The sequence below is a fragment of the Leptosomus discolor genome, chromosome 2, assembly GCF_034619465.1.
Source record: "Leptosomus discolor isolate bLepDis1 chromosome 2, bLepDis1.hap2, whole genome shotgun sequence".
Classification (NCBI taxonomy): domain Eukaryota; kingdom Metazoa; phylum Chordata; class Aves; order Leptosomiformes; family Leptosomidae; genus Leptosomus; species Leptosomus discolor.
In genome coordinates, this window is record NC_141392.1 from 62,282,205 (window position 1) to 62,294,257 (window position 12,053).

The 12,053-nt window shown below is 45.8% G+C and overlaps 1 protein-coding gene across 5 annotated transcripts in view; it reads left to right on the forward strand.

Moving 5' to 3' along the window:
- Nucleotides 1-9,208: 9,208 nt before the first annotated feature.
- REPS1 (RALBP1 associated Eps domain containing 1) overlaps nt 9,209-12,053 on the forward strand; it is a 65,692-nt gene continuing 62,847 nt past the window's right edge. For all 5 annotated transcript variants that reach the window (XM_086461180.1, XM_086461179.1, XM_086461181.1 and 2 more), the window contains exon 1: nt 9,209-9,361. In XM_086461180.1, coding sequence (XP_086317306.1) covers nt 9,209-9,361 — 153 coding nt within the window. The remainder of the gene's footprint in view (nt 9,362-12,053) is intronic.

Here is a 12,053-nt window from a genome sequence, read left to right on the forward strand (position 1 = left end):
TCAAATTATACAAATAAATAACCTGCCCACAAAATCTCAATAAACTATTTTTGGGTTTCTTTTTCTCAGATGTTTTTCCTAAGTCTTCAGTCATTTGAATGGCTAGAGTATGATGATCAAATATAAGCAGGAGAAAGGTTTGAGTTATGAAGTACATCTCGCCCACTCTTGGCTGCCCTAGTCCCAGGCTTTTAGCAAGGGTTCTCATTGGAATTAGCTGGGAAGTGGTATAAGAAGTTTCTGCTCTCACTCAGTGACAAGCTGTAACTGGAGATCTGGGGAAGCAAGCATGAGCCCACCGGGCGCTCCCAGCAAGCCCTGCTTTGCTGTCTGGTGCTGTTGCTTCTATCGGTACAAGATCCTCTGCAGGGATCATGCCCGAGCCGTGTCCTCTCTGTCTCTCAGCTGTTTGTAAGGCACGTATAAAAACAAGCACTACCCAGACACCTCCCAAAGCTGGCCATGAAGAAACCTGCTAGGACATCTCTTTCTGGGTCGGGAGAGGAAGAGGAGGGTGAGATAGCCTGCTACTTTCTAGCACCTGTTCAGGCTAGGAGATCCAGGCTGCTGCCTTAGCCAGGTAACAGCAGTGCTTGGATTCCTGCAAAGAATCAGCGTTGCCTTTTATCACAACCGTTGTTTGATCTGGTGGGGAGTACAGAAGAGATACCAGTTCGAGACACAACCTTTCGAATCAGAGTGGTTACTATACATTCTAATCCCTTCCTAATTAAATTATTTTCTCTGTAAGAGAGCCAAACTGCTCTTACCCTGAAAGAAAAGGTGCATGGGAGGAATAATGATGCAAAGAGCTGCTTTTCTTCACCTTTTATTTCACCCTCCAGTGAAAGAGAAATATGCACTTCATGCGCTCAGAGTATTCTCTCTCTTCTGTCACAAGCACAAATCTATGCCAAGGACTCTGGTGGGAAGCACACACAAGGGCACACACAAGTTAACAGTCACATGAAAAAACGCGTGGATAGCAAAAGATGCAATTGTCTCACTGACAGATTCATTCCATCCTGCCAGTTTCTAATACGCCCATTTTATGATTAATTTAAAGAACTGTAAGATCTGAACCTTCTTCTAGAAGGAACAGGGAGAAATAAAATACTTGGCAATGATTCCACTTAAATTCAGACAGCCAGAGCACTGTGTAGGCTTAGCCCCAATTCTACCAAATATAGTCCCTCTAAAATGAACAGAACATAATGTTTCAAAAATAAAGAAATGTAATTTCTTTAGAACATGTGAATGTGTGTAAATTAAGTATATTTCAAATCTGCTCAAATAATAGGTCTAGTTCAAATAACATTTATTGATTTTACATTACAGGACTGTCATTAGCATTTGCTAACTTAGTCAGGTTTAGCAGGAAGTTATGATAGTAAGAGCTTTGCTTCAGGAATTATTTATACACTAACAGGAAAACTACATCTTTCTTCTCTGACATCTTGAGTCTCCTAATGCAAACAGAAGTTTCAGTTCTGTGTACGTTGTATATATCTTACTGTTGAACTCAGTAGAACGGTAGTGCAATGAAAATGCTACCATATTTCAAAACCAATTTCTGCTCCCAAATACACTGATGTAAATGCAAAGTTGTACTCCTCAATGTGATGGAATTATTGTAGCTTTTGCAACACTATATGTAAGTTGGGGACACGGAGGTGAGGTCAATGACCTAAAGGTGAGTGGGAGTTTGGCTGTGGGGGTCAGGACCAGCTGCAAGCTGGCTGCCGGAGGGGCAGCTACAGCCAGGGCTGACCTCATCCTGTGGGAGCTGCCTTCCTCTGAGGCTCTGCCGCGGGGCCTGGCCGGAGCTGCAGCCCCACTGCATCGCAGCCCTGCCTGTCCCTGGCCATGGGCCGCTGGTCCAGACCTCCCGGCCCTGCCCGGTGCCCTGGCTGGGCGTGGTGGGATGGGACTTTTGTTGGTGGAGATGGCCACTGCCAGTCTTGTCATCACCCTTGGCTCCCCGACAATAAATGTGGACAAAGAGATATAATTGGAAACAGATCTTCAAAAGAAGTCAAAATGTTCATAAGAAAAAAAAAAATTAAAAGATAAGACAGGGGACAGAAAAAAATAACATAAAAATTAGGAAGTGTGAAGAAATGAGAGTCTGTAAAACATATTAAAGCAAAGCTATATATAGAGAGACCTTTAATTATTAGACTCCTTCCTACAGCCACCACAGATGGAGCACACAGCATTCTTAATATCCCTCCTGTACCTGACTCAAGCATTAGAGAAATGTCATAACAGTGTTGTTTTTAACAAAAGAAGCAGATTTGAAAGAACACTGGGGTGTTTTTGATCTGGAGGACTTTAAGAAAAAGAAATAAACTAGATTATTGCTATCTTAAAGAAATATAAGACACAGAGGGAGTTTTATATTTTATTTATCTTAGCATATCAAGAGCAGCCCACATCACCATGGAGAAAAAGGAAGGGACTAAAATCCTTGGGAAACTGATCTTAATGGAAAACAGCTAAAAGAACAGGCTGAGTCAAATTCTGACCAAGAGGCAGAATCACACTGTGAAATAACAAACTGGTAAATCCAGAATAGAGAAGGTACCAAAGCACAAGGAAAAGGCGAGTATGAATTCCAAGACTATCAATGTTGTGGAGGATTGTATTGCTAGTGTGAGGAAGAAATATGTAGAAAGATAGGTTAAAGGGGGAATTAAAAACCTTGAGTAACTGATAACTGAAAACTGTTAAGGAAAAAATAGTAAGATGGAAACTAAAATATAAGTGAAATGGAAAAGGTGTACTATACATACAGCTAAAAGCAGAGAGTAGGAAAAGGAAGGAGGGCTGAGCATGTGTGTAATATGGGACACAGAGATGTGAAATTTTGCTTTCAGGACTTCTTTCCACCTCATAACCAATTTCTGACCAATTCAGTGATGTGCCAGAAGTTTCCTGAAGTAGCCGTTAACAACCTTCCCAGATCCATTAGGAAGGGATAACATCCTCTTCCATCAGCAAGTTACAGTGCACTTCCACATTCAGGAAGCAAAAGGAAAGAGTAAAAAGTACGAGAACAATGAGAACTGCTCGAGAAACCAGGGAGACAGGAGCTAAGTAAGCACAGGTAGTGAAGGAGGTATAAGGCTGTTTCCCGACTAGCTGGGGCTTCAGAAATGTAAATTTTAGGGCTTCAAAACAAAGATAGATATTGAGACAAAAATAACCTAAAACGTTAAGAAAAAGTAATTTGGATATAACCTTATCATACTTCAAGGCAGTTGTTACCAAGATATAAATAATTTTATGAGGAATTATGTATGTTAGTGCCAAAAAGTACAACGAAAAGTTAAACTATCTTACCCCTCCTGACTCTGCAAAGTTATAGAGAATATATTTATAAAAGAGGATGATTAATTTGTAAATAAATATGGCAGCAAGACCAGATGGATTTACGGTTAAAGGCTCTAAAAGGAGTTTTAATTTCTGTAAGAAGAGACTTGTTCGATAGTATCATGCACGCAGGAGACATCCTCTCCTTTTGGAAGCAACAGGGATAGTTTTAAGCTCCAAGAAGAGGTGGGATTTGACCAGCTGCTCAGGCTTTTGAGGTGCTGAGGTAAATATGAAAAGTCACTCTCCCTTCAGTTTATTCTCTAAAGGAATTCCTCTCTCTCCTCACCACCAAACACCTATAGCTGTGCTTGGGTGAGGGTAGGTGCCTTCCACTATTTCAGATGCAGAGACAAAATCTCATGTGGAAATCTGCCAAAATCATGAAGGAGTAAAAGTTTCTCCTTTCCAGTATCTTCCACTTTGATTTTTTTAAACAAAAAACGCTTTTCCTTTAGAGGCTTTCATTTGACTGCTTACTCCTTTCAACCAATTGACGTATTTGGATGAAAGAGAAAAGGGGACAATTTTTGAAATGTGTGTAACTTTTACAAGGACCATGGCAGATACATACAAATCAAAAGCTTAAAGGAGAGACCTGGGAAAACTGAGCAGGCGCAACGGTGGATGATACGGAAAAGGTATTATTCATTCTCCACTGAGGAAATTTACACAGAGAACTATTATTAAATACTCCACAGGTAGCAGATGTCTCCAGCCAGGATCCCATACATACTTCAGTGGTGACACAACACGCTGCTGAGAAAGTTGTTATTTTCCCTTCCAGGATGTGCCTGCGCGGAGGTGTAGGAGGGACCAGAATGACCACATTGCGGTGAGCAAGAACATCGCTTTAGATCCACCGCTCGCTTGCTGAATGCTCCTTGCAAAGGCGCTCTCCTGGTACAGAAGGAAACAACGATACCCGCCTCGTTGTTGCCGACTGCGTGGAAGGGACTTTCTCATGCACCATGGACAGGCTCATGGCCTTAAATGTGGGAGGCCTTTTTGATGGAGAAATAATCCCAGAAGGACTGGTTGAAATACGGATGCTATTTCGTAGAAGGTATAATCATCATCAGGTGAAACCTGACCGTGTGACAAAACTGATGTTTTCCAAAATTGCAGGAATGTAAATGTCAAGGTTGGAAAGAGGTTGTAAACTGTAACACACGGAACATACATGCAGAAATTTACAAAAGTACGAGTACAAACATCTGTAAAGTGGCTACGTTTGCATTAAAATGTTCCTGCTATACAAAGGAAGTAAGGATGCTTTTAGCAAAGCAGAAGAACAGGGACTTCTTTCATTTCTAAGTGTTAAGACCATTCTCGAAATATTCTTCTGTCTGGGAAAAAAGCACCCTACCTCCAAAGGTATCTTCTTTTTTGAAAAGATCAGGCAGTAACAGTAGAACAGCAGTAAAGTCTGAGACAGCAGGCTTTTTCAAACATCTCCCATTCATTTCTAGCCTTAACTACTTGCCTTTCCACTGAAGAATCAGGATAGAACAAGTTCCTGTAACTCCTGATGAGCTGCAAGTAAAGGAGTACATTGACAGAGATTGTAAAACCTGCTCCACAGCATTATGAATGCGGAAGAATTTGAAAAGCAATGACAAATAACCTTGGGGCCATTTTTCTAAACTTGGGGAATGAAATGCAAGATGGAAAGCAGACCCAAATACGTACATAGTAAGGCTGAAAGTTATTTGAAGGTGCTTTAATAAAAAAAAAATAAAAAGTCTGACCATATAGCTTACTTTAGTGCAAATAAGGTCGTACATGAGACCCACCAACTGCAATAAGAGCTCAGAGATTCAGAGGCCCACCAAAAGCAGGTAGACCCTGGACATGGCACTCCCACTACCCTTGATGAAGATAGACGCTGCATATGTGTATGAGTTGGGTTTTTTTAGAAATGAGTCTCAGCATGTCTAACAACTAGTTTTTAGAAGCCAATACTAATTTCACAGCTGATAAAAGGTACTGAAACACGAGCAGTGTTTAACTGGCATTTCCCTTAAATTAATAAAACATTACCTTTTTTTCTTCTAGTAGCAATAGACATACATATTTCTGGTCACATAGCAAGTCATACAAGTATTTCTTTTCTAAAAAAAAATTAATGTTTTATTGATGTATAATTTGGCTCTGATCCTAGGAGTTGTTATGGGCAGCAAAACAACCTTGCACTTCCTTCCACCTGGGTCATTACACTTGGCCTTCCTATGACCATGATGATTTTCTTTGACTTTGATCTCTTAATGGGATAACTGCTTTGATATCAATATATGTCATCTAAGAGCTGCTTCACAGAAAATAAAATACAGTAAAATTAGGCACCATGTGGAGAATAGCTTAACTCTTAGCTATTCGATTCAGAGCTCTGAATTCTAAGAAGATACATTAAAAAGAGGGAATAAAAGGTACAATACCTGAAAAGCCAAGACAAGTTCCTCTTCTCGCTCTCTTTAAATCATAACTCAAGGCAGTGAAGTACCAAAGGCTGAATCTACTATACCAAAAATGTATCACTAACGATACATTTTGGTGGGGATTTTGCCACAAACTTTCTTCTTTGCGTATCTAATATGAGCTCTGGGAAATGCTGTGATGCAGATCTTTCCAAAACAAAAGAACTAAAAATAGAAATATGGTTTCATTGACTGAGTCAGTTGCACTGAAAAGTGCAAATACGGAGAAGTTAACGTATCTGACAAACATGCAGGAATACATTCTTCAGTTCATCATGTAGCAAACAGCATATTCTCCAGCCAAACAAAACAAAGTTTCATTGAGAATCCACTGAAAATATATATTTTTTAATCTCAGTGGATGCGAAGTCTGGTCTGATGGGCATAGGTAATGTTCTGAACAGCAAACCCCTCCTCAGCCTTTCCAAGGGTTTGCCAGGGGCCTACTGGGGGGAAGGGAGATCCCACAGCCAAACACTGAAATGTTGTACTGGGACTCTCTGAGGCAAAGATGCTTCCCCCACGTGTAGATCTTCTGAATTAGAAATGAATTTGCTACATGTCATGTCATTCCTATTCTTTCTGCTTAGTCTTTGAACTAGCACCAAGCAAGAAGGTAAGTTTGTGGTATGGGAGTTGGAAATGGGGCTCAACAACCTGTTTTCCAAACTGGCTACCTAAACAGCTTCAGAGGGGGGCTATGCACAGTGAAAAGCCCGGCACATTCCCCCAAAGCATACAACTCTCCAGTAAGCAATGACGTGACATTTTCACGTGACACATCACGGTTTTAGTGAAATACACTCTTACTAAATTTACTTCAGAATTGTTTGGCATTTGGACATGTAGGAATAGCCCATACTAGGGAACCTACTCCCTGTATTACTCTTTGTGTCTTGCATAAACGGTTGCAGCCAAGCGATGCCCATTAATTTCAAAAGAGTGCAGTCGCTGCAAAAATGCAAATAGTGAAGTAGCAACTCGATTAAAATAGTAAGATGTTCAGATTACTTTTAGACATAAAACTCAAAGCTATTTTAATGATAAAAGTATTTTGGGGTCCTAACACTAACCTATGAAGAATTTTATAGCTACAGATACATACATATATTAATCTTTCAAACTCGAGCGCCCGAACTAACACACAATCACAGAACCTGTAAGAAGCCTTAAAGGCACTTGAACCCAATCATAAGTGGTTCAAAAACCTCTTCTACAAATGGCTCTGTATAACTAATAGAATTGCAGTATGCAATTTGGCTGTGGAGGAAAGGTTACATTTGTTTTACTTGCAGAGATATCGATGTGACAATAGCTCAAATTAAGTGATCTATGATGCTAAGCTGGCCTTATCTAAGTCTATGAAATCGTAATAACCAGACAGAATATATATAAAAAAAAAAGTTAATTATTTCTTCAGTATAGCCTATTTTGAGGGAATTTAACTGAGAAATGTGATCAATCTGTGTAGTTTCATTGTTAATATAATTTGGGGTTGGAAAAGCTTGATAACGGTATGTTTCTGGGAAGATCCTTTTGTCTGTTATCTTAACTATAAGCTAATGTATCAGTGGTTTTCAGAAAACTTAGTTAGCAGGAAAAGGATATGCTGTGCATTTCAAATGGCAAGGAAGATCAATCTCTGCTTTAAGTTCAGAACATAACTACCTTAAGAGGCAGCGAGGATGAGGGGCTTAAGGAAAGTAGAGTGGTTGGCAACAACAATCTGGAGAGAGAAAAACTGGAAGAGCTGTGAAGGAAGGTGAAGTGCAAAAAAGGAAGAAGGATAAAAGATGCTTCTAAGTATGAAGTACTGGACTGCCACGTTAGCAGGACTTAAATCAGATCAAGTAGTTCAAAACAGTCTAGTAGGAGACTGTGGCATTCCGCACAGGCCCTTTGCTCTGTCAGGGATGTCAGACTCCCTCCAGAAACCAAAGTAGCTTGGAGGGAACTAACTTTGTTCGTGTACTGCAGCAAGAGCATAGATTTACCCAGAGAAACAGACAAAATCCGGGAAAACACAGCCAAGAGACATGCAGAGCGAGAGCTCTGGCTGACGAGGTAAGTGAGCCCCTGTCTGTTCTTCTTCTGACGCACGGAGTTGCTACTCAGGCCACTTGTTGTGTGGTGTTGCTGCAGGAGGTATTGATGGTGGACAGAGGAAAGCAACCCCTTACAGCAGGGCCTGTGTAGCAGAACGGGTCATTCTCCACAGGAAAACCTGTACCGGTGGCGGATCCCGTGAGCCCGAGGCCCCGGAGGGCAGCCCCAGGCAGCGCCCAGCCCCGCCTCGGCCCCTCACCGGCTCTCGCCCGCCTTCCCGGCGGGTCCGCAAGCGGCGAACGTGGCGGGGCTCGCAAGCAAGCCCGCCCGCCCGCAGGGCCTCCCCGCACCGGGACGGCTGCTCGGGCGGCGCTGCCGCGCATCCCCGCGCGGTTTACCGGGGGCTTCCCGGGGGGCTGAGCGGCTGGCGGCGGCCGCGGGCAGGCCAGCCAGCTAGCGAGCGAGGCGCCAACGCCGCGGTCCCGGGGGAAGCGGAGTCCCCCCGCCGGGAGCCGAGTACCTGCGCACCAGCGCTGCAGACCCGGCGCCCCGAGAGCCCGCGGGCTGCCCGCGGAGGGCTCCCAGTGCGGAGCCGCCGCCCCGCCCCCGCCCGCCCCGCCACACCCACAGGGGGCGCTGCCGCGCGGGGCCGCACTGCATATCCGGGCCCCGGGAAGGGGGCGGAGCGTCCGGGCGACGACCACTCCCCCTCACCCCCCCCCCCCCCCCCGCCCCCCATCCCGGGACCGCCGCCTATGGCGTCAGCACCGCGACGCGGAGAAGGGGCGGGCCCGCAGACGGCGGGGAACGCTATTGGCCTTTTTCCCTGCTAACCCCGCCCCCTCCCGGGGCCTGGCACTTCCGCCGCCGTGAGCGCGCATGCGCGCGGTGGGGCGGGGCGGTGTCTGCCCGCTGCGCGGCAGGGACGGCGGCGCGCGGCGCCCTCCCACCCCCCCCCCCGCTCCACCCCGCCTCCCTTTCCTTGGCGCGCGCTCGCGCTCGCAGTGGGCGCAGGCGCGGGGCAAGGCGCGCAGGCGCGCCGCCGTGTGGGCGGGAGGGCGGGGCGGGTGGGCGGTTGGTGGGGGGAAGGTGTGAGAAGCAGCTCGCGCGCGGCGGTTGGCTGGGGCGCGCGGCGGCGGCGGCCGGCGGCGGCGTTCCCCCCCCCCCCACCCCTTCACCCGCGACGGGCCGGGCCGGGCGGCGCGAGGCAGCCCCGCGCGCTCCGCGGGCGCGGGCCGCCGCCGTTGGATGCGGGGTGGCGGCGGCGGCGGCGGCAGCAGGAGCGCGGCGCGGCGGCGGCGGGGTGTAAGATGGAGGGCCTGACGCTGAGCGAGGCGGAGCAGCGCTACTACTGCGACCTCTTCTCCTACTGCGACACCGAGAGCACCAAGAAGGTGGCGTCCAACGGGCGGGTCCTGGAGCTCTTCCGCGCCGCGCAGCTGCCCAACGACGTGGTCATGCAGGTAGCCGCTGCGGGCCCCCGGGGGGGTGGAGGGCTCGGGCACCGCCCCGCCGTTAGTGCTCACGGGGAAGGAGCCCCGTCCGGTGTTGCCGCCCCTCCCCTCCGCCGCGCTCGGCTCGGCCCTCGCCCCCTTGCCCGCCCGGCCGCCCCTTGGCGGGGGTCGTCCCGCGGGCGGTGGCGGGACCCGCCGGGAGAGCCGGGAGCTATTGTCCCGCCCGGGAGCCGGCCACCTGAGCCCGGGCAGGCGGGGAAGGCTGAGCCTGTCCGGCGGAGAGGGAAGGGCGGGGGGTGCAGCGAGTTGCTGCGCTGAGCGTGCCTGTAGCAGGGCCCCGCGTCTGTACTTGTGGGGCCTCTGGTTACGGGGCTGGGAAGGGGCCGTTGATAATCTTTGCTGGCCGTGTCCAGCAACTGGTAGGAAAGTGTCTCGTTTGCTTCGTGTCGGCAGAGGCCATCCAAAGCGTGAGAACCCCAAAGCATTTTAGGGATGCCGGGGACATTCATCCCACAGTCTGCTGATGAGGAGCAACACAGAAGGAAATCTGGGTTTGTATTGCTGATCCGCTTCACCTAAGCCGTGCAGTCTTTTTTGGACACTGGTTTCTGACAATGAAGAATGCAGTGTTGAGTGACACGAGCTCATGCTTGCAATATGTCTGTGCACAGTTTTAGTACTTACTTTTTTGGCTAGGTTATGTCTAAAAGGAGTAGCAGTATTGCAGAGCTACCGACGTACAAAAGGGAAGGTCTGCTCTGGTGTGTCTTGTGTAATTATTTGAGGAAAGTGTTCCTAGTGAAGTGCTCTTACACACAGCTATTTGTAATAATTTGCTGCTTCTGCAGTTCACTCTGTCATTGTTCAATGCTTTAAAGTTTATGTAGTGTTTTGAGCTGCTGTGGGTAAAACTGTACCTAAAAAGCCGTGCTGCCTTTATGCTGTTTCATCCTCAGCCTAGTGAGTTAAGCAGCCCTTTTAACAAAGCATTAAAGCTACTGTAGCTGGAAATAGAGTAACTGGAAACATGAATTTCAGTGTTTTGCGACTTAGTAATTTTAGATTTCAGGAGAATACTTACGCTTAACTAGGTTACTGTGGATGTGATTTGGGCTCCTAAGAGCAACTTGGTTGCTTAAACTCATTTTAAGATGCAAAAAAGTGAAAGAGGGATGAATAAGAAATGCTTCTTACTGGTAAAACTAGTAATCTGTTATTTGATGACTTGTTAGACTGGACTTAATGGTAAGAGAGTCTGCATGCTCAGTACTATGAGTGAGGTTTCTCAAGGGCCACCCACTGCTTTTTTTTTTTGTGAGTGGCCAACCAATTTCAAAAAAATAATCCCAGGAAAGTGAATGTTTACATGTGTGTATTTAAAACCTATTTTATGTAAAACTGTCTGGATCACTGTGTAGATAAAGCAGGCTAGTACTAGAGATTTTGTTTTATGCAGGGATTTAGTGCAAGAACTTGGAAGGACTTGGAATCTTGAATACAAGTGGCCACAGATTATATCCTTATCTGTTGCAGAGGAGGTCAGATATTTTCTTGCAGAGTAGATTGCATCTGAAGAAGAGAAAACTACTCATACATCTTTCCATGGGTTCTAAATAGGTTAACTCAAGAAGCAGACCTGGCTTATCGCTGTAGTGATCTTGAGGAAAACCTTGCAGTTAAAACAGCAAACAAGGTATTAGACTGCCTGAGGAATGAGACTGTAAATAATACAAAGAAAGTCAAAATGCCCTTAGCAGTTTGACCCATTATGACTATCTTATGCAATCACTGTTGGTCACCTGTAAAGTACCTTATACTTGTGAGGGAGAGAATCTAGTTGTCTAGTTAATTTATATTGTTCTTGAAGTATGGCTGTACCTCGGGTCAGCCCAGGCGCAAATACATGGAATGGGGGTTCTTCAAAGGGAAATTGCATTTGAAACCTCAAGATGATACAGCTTAAGAAGTAAAGAAATGCTGTGAAGGAGGTGGAATTTTCTTTTGGGCACATGGTGTTGTGTTCTTACCTGTTCATTTGAAGCACCTGATGCTTGTGGGGAAAGGAGAGCTTAATTCAGTTGCCCAATTATTGTATAATCCTGGAATGCAAGTGTAGTACTAGTCACATGAATGCTAAGTACCCTCGTAGGTGTGCAAAACATAGTACAAACTCACAGGAACCAAGTAGGCCTGAGGAACCAGCTTGAAGTTTTTCCTCTTCAGTAGTATAGGTCTGTAGATACCTTTGAGTAAGTCCGAATTGGTTCTGTTGGAAATGAAAATGTGTGACAGTTGCCTTTTTTAGACCCATAACTTGCTTTGCTTGCAAATCTGCTGTTTAAAGGCTGGATATATGTGCAACCTTCCCTGCAAAAAGTTACATTTATGTGAGATAGCTGTCTTGGAGCAGGAAAAGTTAATACATGTGGCTAATTGTTCCTAATCGTTCTCATTTCTGCATCTAAGGGCCACTGTCAGCTGCCTATTAAATGGGAATAAATGAACATATAGAAGACTGAAAGAGTTGTGGTTGCTGTATACAAATCATGTGCTCACAAAGCAGTAAAAACCTGAAAAAGAGAAGCTTATGTCCACTTAGTGCACATCTACAAAAGGACAGCCTTCTTAGCAGGACAAAATACCACACCAAAGGTGTTTCAGCCTTAACTGCGCATGTGAGAATACCGGCCTTTATTAACCC